At 43.3% G+C, this 16,768-nt stretch overlaps 1 protein-coding gene across 2 annotated transcripts; it reads left to right on the top strand.

Annotated features, from left to right (window-relative positions):
* Nucleotides 1-2,391: 2,391 nt before the first annotated feature.
* LOC118312466 lies at nt 2,392-13,714 on the top strand. 2 transcript variants are annotated; one of them, XM_035637068.2, is made up of 6 exons: nt 2,392-2,642; nt 8,397-8,804; nt 10,664-10,804; nt 12,059-12,109; nt 13,045-13,110; nt 13,287-13,714. In XM_035637068.2, the coding sequence occupies exons 1-6, from the start codon at nt 2,591-2,593 to the stop codon at nt 13,355-13,357; spliced, it is 789 nt and encodes a 262-aa protein (XP_035492961.1). In that variant the 5' UTR covers nt 2,392-2,590; the 3' UTR covers nt 13,358-13,714. The 2 variants fall into 2 exon arrangements, with proteins under 2 accessions (XP_035492961.1, XP_035492962.1); XM_035637069.2 differs by having other exon boundaries at nt 2,406-2,642; nt 8,400-8,804.
* The last annotated feature ends 3,054 nt before the right edge of the window (nt 13,715-16,768 follow it).

The raw sequence follows: 16,768 nt of genomic DNA, 5'->3' as shown, positions 1-16,768 counted from the left end.
GGGTGTCTCAATTCCCTCTGGCATCGAGGGGGAGGGGCTGAGGCAGAGGGCTAGATGTTCCTCCGAACTGAGATTTTCCAGACCCACACTCCAAAATGGAGGGCTGTGAGATGCTTTGCGGATCACGGGCAAGTCGGCTGCAAAAAAAGGCCAAGGGGACCAAAGAAACTCACAAATTTTTGTGACAACCTATGTTCGTCGTTTCAATGAATTACGGCTCTTTTTTTTCATAAAAGACACAGAAAAAAAAACGCTAGTCGCAAAGCAGCGTTATGCGTGATATTATTACCAGATATGTAACGTTATCATCTAACGTGATGTGCTGTTTCGTCGTTATAAGACCACAGGGTATTTTCAGTGTGATTCACCTGTCCGGTCATCCCAACAAACTTTTTTTTAACATTCTGTGTATGTCACCATAGCAACTGGAACAGCATCTTTACATTGATATCGCCGTCATTCCAGGCATGTTGAATCTCCGGTAAAAACACGTCGCGCCTGCCTCCGTGATGACGTATCACGTTCGAAGGGGTGTCCTGTTGCGTAGGGGTGCGATTTTTTTCTTCCCTTCCCCTTGTAACTCTGTTTCAAAGGGAAGGGGAAGGGGCAGGGGTAAAAATGAGAAGTGGGATTGGGCCTATGAGTCGGGAGGAGAGCCACCCAGCTCATGTGAGTTGCATCTACTGGAGGCAAGTGAATGTAAAACAGTGAAGCAAAACTCGACCTTTCACAAAGTCTGAGAAATGATGTATCCATGTGACCCTGAAGTTATAGCCACGTATCTTGAGTTTAAGTATGAATTTGTGACCCTTTACCCTTGCGCTGAGTAGCTAATCAGCATGTAGCTCAATGAAATCAGGTGAAGTCCCTTCCAGGTTTCTGCTATACTGCTGATGTTAGCCTAGCTATCACGCTAACTGGCGCACGCTATGAAGTTGTCGGGATCAGGAGGAGAGTCACTTAGCCCCAGGAGCTCACGTTGCTGTTCCTGGTTGTTGCTGGTGAAGCCCAACAGGCATTTTGTTTTTTCTGTCCGAACCTGGCACTCGGTCCTGTTGGGTCCTGTTGGGTCCTGTCGGGTCCTGTAGGGTCCTGTTGGGTCCTGTCGGGTCCTGTAGGGTCCTGTTGGGTCCTGTTGGGTCCTGTTGGCTCCTGTTGGGTCCTGTTGGGTCCTGTCGGGTCCTGTAGGGTCCTGTTGGGTCCTGTTGGGTCCTGTTGGCTCCTGTGTGGTCCTGTAGGGTCCTGTTGGGTCCTGTGTGGTCCTGTCGGGTCCTGTAGGGTCCTGTCGGGTCCTGTTGGCTCCTGTTGGCTCCTGTGTGGTCCTGTGTGGTCCTGTGTGGTCCTGTAGGGTCCAGTAGGGTCCTGTCTGTGGGTCCGTCCCCGGTTGGGATGTAACTTTGATGAAGTACAGGTACTGTCTACAGTAGGAAGCAGTCCAACGTAGAAAATGTGTTTGTTCTTGTGGTGCCTTTGTTTGAGGCATGTTTAAAGAAGTCAAGGTTTTTATGCTTTCATCTGAGCTTTCACTCTCAGTGTGTGAGCAATCGGCAAAAACTGTAAAAATTGTGGTCTAAAACAATAAGGACCCAGGAGACGGCATATCATAAGGACTGATCAGAGCTGTACGGACCTGGGGCCTGTACTACGAAGCAAGTTCAGCATACCCAGGATATATTTTCACGCTTCACCCAGTCCGACATTTGTCCGTCCCGGATAACCTGGATGGCCAAGCTCGTCATCAGTTGTCTCAGTAAAGCCTGGGTTTACAGTACCTACCCAGCTACAAGCGTGTTCACGTGGAGGAGTTTGCGCCCTTAATTAGGTGCAAGAATCGTCAGAACGATGAAGTGAGTTCTTAATTTGATAGGACATGAAACTGTTTACTAGGTTATATTAGAACAACAACAGTGTGAAAATCTTATTCAACGAGGTGAAATGTAATGTAATCCAAGTCTCGTCAAGGTGTCAGATAAAGTGTGAACCATCTTCTTGAAAGGGCCCAACACACTGGGTCCCGAGGATGAAACTAACTCACTAACTAAGCCCTTTAGGATGTGTTTCTTAACATTAAGTCAGCAGGTAAAGGAACATTTATTAAGTTAAGAGTTTGGCGTAATATAATTTGCAGCATTATTTGTAATTATTCTGTATGATTATATAATTTGCGAAATCATGAAGGCACAGTTAAGTCCATCGTGCATATTGCATTTCCTGCCTCGGCCTTCCCTGTCAAAGCGTATATTTATATATATATATATATATATATATATATATATTACAGTGTGTCACAGAGCAGAGGATCACAAACGTGAATTGAGAGAGAATCATTACTCTCCCCTTCATCCTCCCACCTCTTCCTCCTTCCTCCCTTCATATCATCATGTCTTCTCCCCCCCCCTCTGCAGTTTGTCACCCAGCTTGCTTTGAAGGGAGGAAATCTGCACTTTTGCACAAGCAGCAGCAGCAGAAGGTGGATGAAGTGATTCACTGCATGGAGAGAGAAAAGTGAGGGGGGTGTTACACGTCTGTACCATTTCCTCTCTCATCAGTTTTTCTGTCGTCTGTCTGTCTCCTGATCGTTGGCGCTGTTATGGATTTCAGGACTGTTGTGACCGTCTCAACTCTTCTACTCATGACTACAGGTAAGTGCATGCTATTTATTGGCACATTCTGTACATTGAAGACGGGCAGATAAGCTGGTTTGGTAAAGTGTCGACTATCGACAACATAGTGTTGATACTGATACTGGGACATTCCAAGAACCGAACTTAACTGGAAGTAGTGGTAAGCCATAGCTAAGACAAAACCCGCAACAAAATATATATACATGCGAATACATATATAAATCGTGAAACATTCAATACACAACCAATTAAAGAGAAAACTGTGTCATTTTCACATCAAGAACTTTTCTTTTTGGAAAAAGACTGAGAAGGAGAAAGTCAAAATGGCTGCCGGTCTTGGCCAGATTCCCCATGAAGGGCCGGTCTGAAGCAGCCTGAGGGCTGCCAGCCAGAGCCGACTTTCAGGAAATGTTTGCCCCATCTGTGGCTCTCAGCTCCAATGACCAATGTTCTGTTTGGATGTAAAGCACATGGAGAGTTGGACTCGATCGGAAAATAATACGGGTTTGAGTCATGTGGTGCTCAGTTCACGGAATATTGGAGGCGATGTCTGTTTGCTGCGTTATCTATTCACAATAACAGTTGTTTCTTTCATAAACAAACTCCCTGTGGAACAGTTTATCATCGGTTGTAAGTGAACATAGTTCTACTTTTCACTTTAAATGTTTGTGTACATGATGATACGTGTATGATCATAATCGCATCACAGGGCAGCTGTGGCTTAGGTTTAGGCGGAGTGGTCCACTAAGGGGACGGTTGCTGCTTCAGTTCATAGGCGAGACACCAAAGACCCAAACGGGCCCTGACAGCGGTTTCATCAGAATGTGAATGATGTCACAGAATATAGTAGTGCTCTGTGAACGGGTGAATGTGACTTTTAATGGTCGGGAGGATTAGAAACGCACTGTATAGGTGCAGTCCATTCCACCATCCCGTGGCAGCTGCTGCAGTCCGTTTCTATCATGTCAAACTACTACATTGCAGTAACGTTTGGCCTGAGTGTACAGACAATAAGACTCTTCATGTTGTCCTCATGTTGTGTTTCTTCTGTGTCGGACGTACGTTCACCTCAGGCTGTCAAAGGCTGCTCCGTCTGTTTCAACAGGGTTCTTCTAGAATGAACAACAGACACTTGCCCTCATTAGACGCAATGATTCAGGAAGGACCTGATAGTTGATGGATCATTGATCAAAAACAAAATCCCTAATGAATCTCAACTTGTCGGATTGACAAAGAAGCAGGCAGGAATTCAGGAAGGCAGGCGTGGAAACATATAAACATATCTAGCTATCTCGCTCTCTTTATATATATTAGGGATGGGACGATACCGATCCTGCCACCTTGAGTATCTGCAGATACTGATCCGATACTAATCTGATACAATTTTTTCCCCACTTGTCAAATAAAATATTAATAATGCATTGTTCAGGATGCACTTTGATTAACTCAGCCAAATGAAACCTCATACTCAACTATAAGACAAATAGTCAACTGTCCTAAAGGAAGACACACTGTACAGTGACATGACTGAGTTATGGAATACTGCTGTTTTATTATCACAGAATTTTTGGTAGAATGTTTTATTGTCAGCACCGTTCAAACAAATTAAAAACAAATTGAACTGTAAACTGTTAATTAAATAATAATGAATTAACATAAAAATATGATGCCGGAATGTCGTTCAAGGCTTAGTAGATATGTAAATAGGCATTTATTTGGTATGTTTACTGAAAGATATCAGATGGGTTTTTACTTCTTAGTTATTCCGCTATCTTATCCCGTCATTTTGGTCAATATTGCTCCGATATGGAATATTGGAACGGGACAATATAGATATATTTATATAATTGAGTCAAGGAGGGACATGTTAGTTCTCATGTGTTCTTTTCAATAATTTCAAAAGGCCACATTAAGCTATCAGTTACCCATAGGAAGTAATAATAAAAATAGATATGGTTGAAGATGAAAACAAAACAAAAAGTTTGTAATGATGGAATAAAAAGACAACATTAAATGAATATACAAAAAGAGAAAGTTGAGCCATCACAATAAAAATTGGATAAAGATAAAAATCAATTGTGCAATGGGCCAGAGTAAAATATATTCAGGAAGAAATATTAATCGATTTAAAATAAAGAAGTTATTTTATTTTAATGTTCATTTGAAAAAAAAAAGTAATTAAGGGAAATTATTAAATATGTTTGCGCTATACAAATAAAATAAAATAGAATTGAATAGAAATATAGATTATATCGTGATGATGATATTTTGAAAAAGGAATCCAATATTCTGGTTCCTTCAACATTATTCTTTACTGACCATGTTTAAAATAGAAAAAAAGTGATATATATTTATTGATTTGGAGCTAAACCAGTCATGTTTTGGATTGTGTCACAAACATAAAAGGATTTTTTTTTAAATTCAAGGGTTTCTGATCTATGTGGAGTAAAAATGAATTACTCCAATTGGAGTGGATTAGGTTCATATTAGATTAGACATGAAATATGTTTTTATTCTGTCTACATGGCCATTGTTTTTGTTTTCCTGTGCTCCCGTCTGTCAGACACACACTATTTTCCTTCATCTATTTCACAATTCCTCATGACATGACACACAAGGCAGTGGTTATTTGGCATAAGCTGGGTCGATGGTTTCGCTGTGGGAGTTCACAGGCGTTCTCAAGCCCGACTGCCGTCGTATTCCATCCTCTTGTTTAACCCAAAACAATGCTCCCAGCGATGCGATGTTATTAGTAGGAGCTGTTTGAGGTCTGAACTCCTGGTGAGGGCCCGTTGGTGCTAGTGAAACCCCGACCAGCTGCTGGGCGTCAGAACACCATACAATGCTCATTGTAACTGTTGTAGCAAAAAAATAAATCAAAATACATACATACATAATACTGCTGACAGGAATCAAAGTCTTTAGCAGTGGACCGGGACTCTACCCAACACTCATTGTGATTTTTAACATGTTTTTGCTCTGGAATCAGGTATTGTTAGTACTTGGCCTGACTGATTTGGGTCCAGAAAGGTCCACGCTCATCGACCCGACCTGCTGCTTTCTGCTACTTTCTGATAAGATTGAAGAAAACACTTGTAAAAAATATCCTCACCAACACATCAGCCTTACAGGATACACCATGATGTCGCCTTACAAGTGCAAATGCAGACTGCAAGTCACAAAACAGAGAACTCACTGTAATAATCAATTTCATGTGATTGGTCCGGTGTATTCTTTTTTATGCTGTGTGATGAAAGCAGGGATTTAATGAACAACACAACTAGAATGTCAATCAGTGGAGCGCATACGTCCACCGAGACCCAACAGTTTCTTTAAATTCACTCACGCTGCACCAAATTGTACACTATATCAGTCCCCTTAACATGATCTTTGCATTATTCCCCCGGAAATAAGTGAACGTTTGACACGAACAAACAATACCCTATCATGCGACATTAGAGAATGTGATGAAAAAATTCCTGTATTTGTCCCTTTTCCTGGATTCCACGCCAAACTTGAAGGGGTTCTTTCACGGCCCTCGTCCTATCTTTCCACCCAGTTCTGTGGAAATCTGTTTGGTAGATTTTCGCATAATCCTGCTCACAAACCAACAAACAAACAAACAAACAAAAGAATGTGCGACAGTATCACCTCCTCAGATGAAGTAAAAAAAGATCTGACTTCCCACAATTTGTTCTGGGCGCGTCTCTCATCGTGCAGAGCCTGTTGAGTCACGCAGACCTACGGGTCACAGGGTTACGTCGCTAGAGAGCATACTGTTGCTAATATTTCTTTCAGCAGATTTAAATAAAAAAAACAACTTAATATATCTGAGAGGTATTTTCATTTTGGAGGCCTGAGCAGGTTTTAATGCAAAAACTGCATTTTCCCCATATTGTGCCTGCATGAAAAGAAAAACCCAGTGTGTTATTCATATTTATTTTGTATTAATTGTTATATAGTCCAAGCAATACAACCCAAGAATACCATTCAGTGTCATACGGGTCATTTTGCCGTGTGATTTTATTTTTCATGCTTACATTAAGCTGAAAAAACAAATGTAATTGCTCAATTTACTATTACAAGTCAAGATTTTGAAATTGTGAGTGCAGGACTATTCCACTTTGCTGGACTGATGTGTCTTCTTCAATTGCCGGTTGCACCCTTCTGGTACATCTTTGAACAGTATCGTTGTATTAAAAACATGTTACTGAAGCATCTTTAACCGTTTTTAACTGTTGTATGTAAAGCTAATATGGTGTTAACACTTGTTTGAAGAACAGATAGAATTTCATATTAGCTCAAAGTATGAAAAGGGGGTCACAATAGATCACAGACAACATGTCTGGTTTGTATATTCACATTTTGTGTATTTACCTTTTCATAAAGTAATTGTTGTATTTATTCCAAAGAAACTGCAGGAGCACATTCAGTGCATTGAGATATAAAGCAAGAATGTGAGTAGAGTAATAACGTTTACGGGCTAAACACATCAAACTAAATGAAGTGAGCTTGTTGAATTTATAAAAATGAAATTAAGCTTTGACAAAGCGGACGAGTTTTAGAAATCAAGTTACAGAGGTTTACAGAGTTTTTTCTGAAATGAAAGGAACAATTTATAATTGCATTACATCCATCATTAGAGTCGTTTATGAATAAACAGTCAGACTAGAAAGTCCACTAGTGGAGCACACAGCATGTCCCTTCAACTCAGTCAAGCCACACACTCACACATGAACTGTATTTATATAGTGCTTTTCTAGTCTTGTTGATCAGTCAAATCGCTTATATGGCTGATTTGTTTAAGCCAAATTCATGAATTATTTTAAGAAAGTGAGCAAAAAAGAATCCCAGATCTGCTCCTGTGTCCGGATCTGTGACAAAAATGTGATTTTTTTTGGCCCATGTCCCGTCCTTTCACCAGGTTTCATTGAAATCTCTTCTGCAGTTTTTGCGTAATCCTGTTGACGGACAAACAAACCTTCGGTGGTAGAATTTTTAGTATAACTTGCTTCACACAAACCAAAAAAGCAACACATTTGCACGTTTACCCATGGTCGTATCTAGCCATGCAGATAGTTTTACTTCTGTCTGCAGAGACTTTGAAATCCACGGTGCTGAAACTTGTGCACGGCGGCGCTGAATAGAAAGCGGTTTGTGGTGTTATGAGCATCAGAAAGTGACATTTGAACAACTGACAGAGCTTTTTTACGAGTCGATACCCACGATTGCTAACGTGTTAAATGATCGGGAACACATTTAAACACATTTACTGTGTTGCAGCTGAATAAACCGTGACAGGATCAGAAAAAGCAATATATAAGAAATGAGAAATATTATGATTTGGTACTAGAAGCTACTGAACGATTTTTCCTCTGGTCGTTCAAAATATTCTCATCCTTATTATTATACTGTATATATTTGTTTGGAAAAGTCACTAATGCCACTAAGACACATCATCATCTTACTAATTATATACCACAGTCCATATGGCGTTATAACTGTCCCCAGAGGCTTCTTGAATCTGCTGGTGAATTTCTTATAGCTTTCATTATACTTTTATTTATGTATATGTTTTTTGAAACATATTATACTCTTACTAGCATCTTTTTAGGAGAATTAACTGTAAATAAAAGCAACACCCATGATTATTATCACAGTAATATGGGCTTTTGCTTAAAGATCTTGAATATTGGCAGCTTCACTCGATGAACCCAGCGCGTTAGTTTCTGATGTCTGTCTCTTCCAAAGTAACCGATGTCTCTCTCCCAGAAGCAGACGGAGCAGCACTTGAGCCCAACACCACTCCCCTCTCCACTGAGAGCGTCAGGGTCAGAACCAACTCCTCCAGCTCCAGTGCGGCTCCAGCAGCCACCGCTGCCCCGACCCCCGACCCCGGCAGCTCCGCTGCACCGTTCCTCGGCCTCCTCGCCGTCAGGTGGACGAGTAAATGTGGAGGGCACCTGATCCTCTACCACCCGTCCGCCTCCTCGGCGCATGTCTGTCACGACAGTGAGACGGCCGTCAGGAGTCTTCTGACGAACGTGTGTGAGAACAAGAAAGGTTGCAAAGACACGCTGCGCTGGCACAAAGGCAGAGACATGCAGAAGGGCTACCACGTCTCAGAGGGTGGAGCGGAGCAGAGGAGCAGCTGCGAGACACTGGCAGTCCAATGCACAGGTTGGTCTACTGTGTGTGTGTGTGTGTGTGTGTGTGTGTGTGTGTGCAACAGTGAAACATTGAATATTGGCTGAATTCTGATTCAAGAATGAATCGTGGACTAAGAACTCGGCCGGACATTCAGTGCAGCTTCCAGTGTGTTACAGTTACCAGTGAAAATGTGCGCTCCACACCTGAGTAGTTCTTCAGAAGGTGTTGGCTCATATTTAGCACACGGACACGTCACTGCATGAGAGATGAGGCAGGAGTCGGCTCCTTACTGAAGCACAAGTGAGATTATCATGAATCTCTTTCTCGTGATACAAACTGTAACTACGAGATAACTGATTGTGTGCACGTCTGATCGTATCTTCTCGTCAGCTCCTATCAACATCGCTCGTCACTTGACTTCACTGTTTAAATATCACTCTGCTCAGACAGCAGCACAACAGACCACTCGTGAGTCTTTTGCAGCGATCACTGCATGTTTGCAACACTCGACACTGACACACGGTGCGAGTCACGCAGCGGCAGTTTTCCTGTTTCCGCCTTGAACTGAGCCAACTACTACAGTAACCTGCGTCACTTCTTACTGCAACACAGATCTCATATGAACAGGGATCACACCCCACCATTATTCATTACCACCAATATGTAATTTAAAGGTTTTAACGGAAATGAATGTATTGGCTGTAGAGGAGAGATGGAGGGATGTTAAGGGGAGGGGTTGAGGTGAAGATGTGTCTGATGGGCTGGTCTGGGGGGACGGTGGGAGACGGCGTGATGGGTTGACCAGGTATATGTGGGCGTGATAGGTGTGATCGAGGTGTGGCCCTGCTCCTTAACCCAAGTTAACTACCGCACTTCATATGTTGTTTTGACCTACAGCCGACTGAACAGATGCGTCTTCATTTGTCTTTGTTTCTGAATTTAAAGGTGACACATTATGTTCATAATCAGGTTCCTACTTTTAATTTGTCACCACTTCAAAAGGTTTACATGCTCTGATGTTCAGAAAAGGCATCAGTGTTCTCATACTATCCATTCCTGCAGCTCCTCTTTCACCCTCTGTCTAAAATACCAGGATTTATTTTAGCCCCTCCCCCTCCCGATAAACCCCAGTCTGTTGTGATTGGTCAAACGGTTTCAAAATGTGTAGGAAATGTCCCGCCCCTTCACCAAAGAAGTGGAGATTCTCAGATTGCAGGCGGAGTTACCCCCAAAAGAGTCTAACTGTGACATCACAGTGGGAGAGACATCTGAACCAGTTGTTCAGAGCTTAAGGCTGTAGAGTTTAGCCAGCTCACAAAAAAAAAACTACAGGGGGATCTTTTTTCACAGTTTGTGAAGATAGACACTTGTATGCGCACAAACACTGAAAAAGTGATTTTTGAATAATATGTCACCTTTAAACTGCATAATCAGAAAATGCCAAATAAAAAAGCTGGAACATTCAATCCGGTTTCTGACTAAATATGGGAAGATTATATCTATACTACATTTAACACCAACTTTTGTAATTTCAAGATGCAGATTCTTTTTTATTAACTAAACACTTTTGTCTCACTTATAGAGATTGAATGGCTTTATTTATCAAGGTCTAAACTTGCATAACCTTGCTTGCTGAGGGGTTTTAAAGAAACAGACACACGCTTCCTGTAGATCAAGTTTGGGTTTGATACTTAACAAGGAGGAGATTCTCCACCAGTGAAAATGCACTGAACAGTTTCATCATGATTTGATGTCTTCCGTCCTCTCAGAGCGGCCTTCATACCAACAGACGACAGGCAGCACAGTTACGACCAAGCCTGCTCATGCATGACCTGTTTAGTTACCAGAACAACACCCATGTATATGTGTGTGTGTGTGTGTGTGTCCAGCTGAGCCAGTCGAGGTGCTACCAGATGTTCAGGGGCAGCTGCGGGCCCACAAAGTGGTGACGGCTTTGCTCTGCTGCATACTGCTGGTTCTTCTACTGATCCGCTTCACCAGACCCACCGTCAAAGCCCTGCAGAAGAGATGTGAGCGCACACACACACACACACACACACACACACACACACTCGCGCCCACACACGCCCACGTGCATACTGCATGCACGCACGTTTGCGCAATCCGTACTTATTTAGATGAAAACTCACATTTTCAGATTAAGACTTGTCGGATTAAAGATTATTTCCAAGAAAGAAAAAAATAAAGTAAGGTTTATGACAAACAGACACAATAGACTCTGTGGCACAGGACACATGCTGCTTGTGATGATCCTGGTGCTCATGTTGAACATTATTCATGTGGTTGTAACGGTGAGCATTGGGCTTGTGACTGTTGCTCTTCATCACTGAGCGACTGTGGTATCAGTTGTGACCATAGACTGTGTTGGGTTCTACAGAACAGGAGGCAGATGCAGAGTGCATTGAAACAGGAAGTTTACAAATAGGCAAAATCCAACAAAAGTCCTCCACAAGAGGAATCACAAAAAAACAGAACCACGAAACACAGCACGGAAACATCGCAGGAACAACCACCACAGACTGGTGTCAACAGAAGAACAGACAAAGGGAATCACATAGACTGTATAGTCCGGGACCTCTCGGTTCATTTTCGATTTCCAAGAGGCGTTACCGCCGGACGCAGACGAATCACGTGACGTCTGTTGAGCGACGCGATAATGTCGTCAGACCAGAGCAGAGAGGAGATGATTCCACGATGTCTGTGAAGCGGTGTTGTCCTTCTTGTGGGAGGAATGTGAAAATATCAGGTTCTTTTAGTCAAATGCTCATTCGTCAGCGGCAGCCTTGGCTGCTGGTCCCTACGGGCTGTAAACCACGCCCATTATCGGATAATCGGTTGTTTTCCGCCGGAGGAAATTCACTTCCCCAACGGAGGGGATCCAGACAGAATTCTGGCAGAGCAAATTTAAATGAGCTCCCAGAATTCCTCTGGGTCCCAGGCTGATCACACACAAGGTGGGCGGGGCAAATGGATCACAGGTGGGACACATTGGAACACAGGAGAGAGGAGAACAGGAAGTTCAGAGGCACTAGGAAATGGACATCAGAATAAGAATCCAAAAAAGGAAGAAACACAGGGGATCACAAAGGGAACTTAACTAAAGCAGAGACACGAGGGAGGCCAATCAAGGAACCTCACCAGGTTTCACCAACACAGAGCCCCCTGGAGTCCAGTACAAACGACTACAACCTTTCACATATGAATTATTGTTATGACTGCAGGATGCATGTGCACGTGTGACCACTGTGTTGTTGGTCCGTCAGTTTCAGACAGGAGGCAGAATCGCTGGGTCGGACCGACACAGAGTCACAGTGGTGAGTCACAAACACACGCACAGTTCTGATTGTATATTTTTCTTCCATTCTACATTGTACCTTGTGTGAATCAACATATAAAACACGGACACACAAGGTCCCTTCTGGTTGTAATAAAGAGGTCCTTGGTGACTCAATATTCAATACTGAATATTTGCGGTGTGCCTTCCTCCGTGGATTGGACTTTTGGATACTTGGACCCCCAGATTTTAGTTTAAATCTCACTTTCTACCTTTTCAAAACCAACTGTACAGTAACTACTGAAAAAACACAGTGGGCGACATGTTCCCTTAATGTGCCGTCGTACATCACATTTTGTGAGTATTTAAAAGGTTTGTAGCGGAAAGATTTCGTGTACGTGTAATTCAAATTTTTGCAGGAATGGATCTGTAAATTATCTCTATACTTTATACAGGCACTTTACAGTGCAGGTCACATCCGCTCATTCATACAGCGCTTCCATACACACCTCCTTCATACACGGCCGGCACAGCTGGCAGTGGCAATTCAGTGAATGCAGACCTCAGGACCTAGGCATCAAACCATCGTCCTTTGGTTTTTGGACGACCCCCTTTAACTCCTGAGCCACAGTAATATTTTCAATAGGGAGGTTTCACAAAGTCTTAGAGACGGACACAAATTTTCCCATTTGTGTAACAAGTAACAGGCTAAAAACTCTGAGTGACCAGCACAAAATGATGGTCCTTTCTTTATTCTTGGGCTCACTAGCCAATCAGCACGTTGCCCTCTGACCATCCAATCAGATGAATCTGTTCCAGTCCTCAGTGGGGAACCAAAGGGCTTGGAAATGAGACTCACATCAGACTGTATTGAGAGATGTTGGTTCGGGTCTGTCCAAGGGATTTGTTGACCAAAATCAAGAAAATAGAGATTTTTCTTAACAGCAGATCCAAATCTGTGTATTTCTGTCTCAGTGTCTTACCATCGAGGGAAAACCGCAGTCAAAAACAACGATGAAGAGAACAGGCTGTCCTTCTCTGGTAACACACTCACACACACACACACACACACACACACACAAACACACACACACACACACACACACACACACACACACACACAAACACACACACACACACACACACACACACACACACACACACACAGAGTAACCCATAGTAAGTCTGGATGCTCTTTGTGTGTGTTGTCCAATCAGCTCTGGAGCGACTGGCGGTCAGTGACAGCAGAGAACCCTCGTCCAATAGGAACAGTGACTACAACTTCTGATGTGCTTCTTCCTCTTTCATCATCACCATCATCATCATCAGCATCATCATCATCCCTCATCAGTATTTAACTTGTACCACCATCAATGTACAGTATCTCAACTCAAGTGAGAAATGAGCCCGGCCAGAACAAGTGATCAGTTATCATGTTAATGGAACCTTACAATATTGATAAAAGTGAGAACAGTGAGAGATGAAATGTTCCTCTACTCAGAAAAAAACATTCCGAAAATATACTTTCCGAGGATCCTGAATCATCAACATCTGATTTACTGATGGAGATAGTTTTAATGTTACTTTTGTTGATTTGTAATTAATACTGTGAACTTTATATTTTCAGTAAAATAATCTAAGTTTTGTTTGACCTGATTCCTTGTCTTTGAAGTAGGTGAATGGAACATTTTGTCGAAGCAGAAAGAGAGAGAGAGAGAGAGGAGGAGGAGGAGGAGGAGAAGAGAGAGACGAAGGTGGTTACTCAGTGCAGAGATGTGGTTTCCTCTGCCGTTGACACCATCTTCCTGTTTGTGTTATTTCTGTCATAACCTGAATATCTTTCCCCCCTCGCTCCTTTTCTCCTTCTCTCTTTCTCTTTCTCTTCCCTGTCATCTCTCGTCCTCCCACTGTCTCTCGTCACGAGGTTGATCTTGCTCTGTTCAGCATCACACAACACCATCAGTTACACCGATGGATACGTGTTCGATGGAAGTGAGACCCACACTGTTCTGAACACATCCGCTCTCTTTCAGTGCTGGTGATCACATGCCTACATGTATTCTCAGGTCACGTTCAAACTCATTTCCTCATTCACTGGCTGCTGTGTACTGGTCAGTTCAAATTGAATAAGGAGCACTGTGAATGTGTCGAAATCAGCCGACGAACCGACAGAGAATCACGGCCTCACTCCCCCTGATGCATGAAGCTCGTCCTTCTGGATTTTACACACAATAACATCTCTGTTTAGGTTCACGCTAAAAAAATATCTTTAATCATCTCCAGTCACAGAGAGCAAATCATCACTAAAATGTCTAGAGCGTGCAAGAGAGCCAATAAAAACAATTGGAAGGTGATCACATTCGTTCACAAAATCAACTCCTGCACCGAGCAACGCGCAGGAAGACTTCCCACCTGACAAGCTGCTCGTAGCGGAATGTCTTTTTTCCCTACGTGGCCAATGATAACTAGTAAAGATGGAAAAGCAGCAAAACCTCTCATTCCTCATTCACTCCTCTGATGGCTTATCTGTAATGGTGTTCTGCATTCGTGCAAAACAGTGGGTTTATTTCTTCCATGGTCAATTTGACTCATTTTGTTTAAAAGGTGGAGCTGTATTGAAGAGACATTGTGACTAGTTCCAGACAGTAGTGAGTCTACAGAAAGACTGATTCCCCCCTGGAAAGATCGGCTAGTTAACACATTCAGCTGGAGGTTGAGTTGAACAATGGAGGAGAAGATGAATCACACACACACACACACATACACACACACACACACAAGAACACACACACACACACACACGGGAGAAACGGTACCCTGCTTGTGCGGAAACATGAATGTGGAAACTCCACAGAGAGCAGCGCGGGCGGTCCACCGGAGGGTGAAGCTGAGGCTCAGCTGGCGGGTATCAGTACAAACAGTATGAAGCAACACACCAAACGTTTAAAAGAGAAAGGAGCAAACAGGTTGTCCACAGCATTTCTACCATTGTATGTGAATGAATGTTGCAGTGGATTTGGGCGTGACAGCGCAGCGGTTCAAGCTCATTGCAGCCAAGTTGGGTCTCAGGTGTGGATGGAGAGTTGGCGGGATGCCGGTTGATTGAGAGCCACACCCGGCGGGAACACGTGCAAGTCCACACTGGAGAACAGAGGCAACATGGTGACAAACAAGTCAAGTACAGTACTGGGGTAACAGGAACCGAAGCTTGGACATGTTGGACACAATGAAGACTGGAAGTCTGGATCAGGGACGGATCAGACATATGTGCAATAGATACGAATAGTTTTGTGTTTAATTATTGGAATTACACACACACACACACACACACACGCACACGCACACACACACACACACACACACACACGTGTTGGCTGTATCCACATTTCATCCTGTCCTCTCTGTACCTATTTGTGGGCGACAGCACATTTCTCTCTCTCTCAGTGAGTGAGTGAGCGAGCGTGTGACCGTGTGTGTGTGTGTGTGTGTGTGTGTGTGTGTGTGTGTGTGTCCATCTGTGTGTGAGTGGGTGTATTTTTTCTCATCCTCCCTGTTCGGGTCAGGGTATGAGATGATAATCTGGCCCCATTGCAAATGTCCAAACTAGAGAAACAATGACAGATGACAGATTACAGCGACAGATTATCCAGTGGGAGATTGGCACAGGGGGGGGGACACAAATGGAGAGAGACGAGGACAAGAAAAGAGAAATATGGAAGAGTATTTGACATGTACAGAGGAGATGAAGGCGTGACAAAAAGGGAGCAGTCGGGGCAGCAGAAACAATGTTTCTTATAGATAATCTTTTAGCCTACATCACTAACATAACAGAGCTCAGAATCCTACAAGATTATGAATATGGTGAATATGTTGGCATCCTTTTAATATCGTCAAAGGTGGGCGGTGCTAGTCAGAGTGTGACTGACATGTCCGAGCACCAGACCAAAATAATCAAAGATTGATGATTAGCGCTGAGCGTCGGGCTGAGGACAGAACTCAATGCTGTCTGCTCTGCTGACCTATCAAAATGATAAGGGAGTTTTCTTGGGGATTACCGGTGGGAACAGTGTTTTATGCAGCAGATGGTCACTAAGCAAATGAAATGATAACCTAAATTTGGACCTGCACACGTACGTTATGCCCAAAGCAACAAAGTCAGAAGGCGCTACAGGTTATGTTCCACACGTGCAGCGGGATCCCAGGTTGTATCTGAATGTCCTGCAGTCGGTCAAGACGGTGAAGTTGAAAAGGAGGCTGGTTCCTACAACAGTGCAATGATCCAGAGAAGACCCCAAAACTTTCTGCTGTTGACCTGCTCCAGCAGGGAAAGAGCTCACCCTGCCTTCCATTGTACCTCGGAGCTCTGAAGTCGGGGTGGTGGGTTTTTTTCCGACTTCCCGAGTCAGAATTCTGAATCGGGAGGGGCGTTCCATTTGCAACTTCCGACTCGGAGGTCGGTAATTCCGAGTTCCGAGATTATAATGGAACGATAATCCCGATTTCCGAGCCCCGAGGTTATAATGGAAAGCAGCATTAGTCCGGCAGAGGAAGAGCAGGTGTAGCTGGGTACAGTGTCCTTCTGTTCCGACTGGTTTTCCTTTAAATGGCAAAATAAATCCTATGGCCACTGTTGTGTGAACCTATGTTGCATTCTTTGTCTACATTAGTCAATTTCTTTCAGGGCCTGCAGCTCCTGCAG

This window comes from Scophthalmus maximus, chromosome 8 (genome assembly GCF_022379125.1).
Source record: "Scophthalmus maximus strain ysfricsl-2021 chromosome 8, ASM2237912v1, whole genome shotgun sequence".
Classification (NCBI taxonomy): Eukaryota; Metazoa; Chordata; class Actinopteri; order Pleuronectiformes; family Scophthalmidae; genus Scophthalmus; species Scophthalmus maximus.
This window is presented reverse-complemented; position numbering and strand designations above follow the sequence as displayed.

Bases quoted from the DNA above. Each gene is read 5' to 3' on its own strand.
- LOC118312466 (XM_035637068.2), top strand. From the start codon at position 2,591: ATGGATTTCAGGACTGTTGTGACCGTCTCAACTCTTCTACTCATGACT. The intron at 2,643-8,396 runs GTAAGTGCATGC...TCTCTCTCCCAG, and splicing joins TCTTCTACTCATGACTACAG to AAGCAGACGGAGCAGCACTT. The intron at 10,805-12,058 runs GTGAGCGCACAC...TTGGTCCGTCAG, and splicing joins CAAAGCCCTGCAGAAGAGAT to TTTCAGACAGGAGGCAGAAT.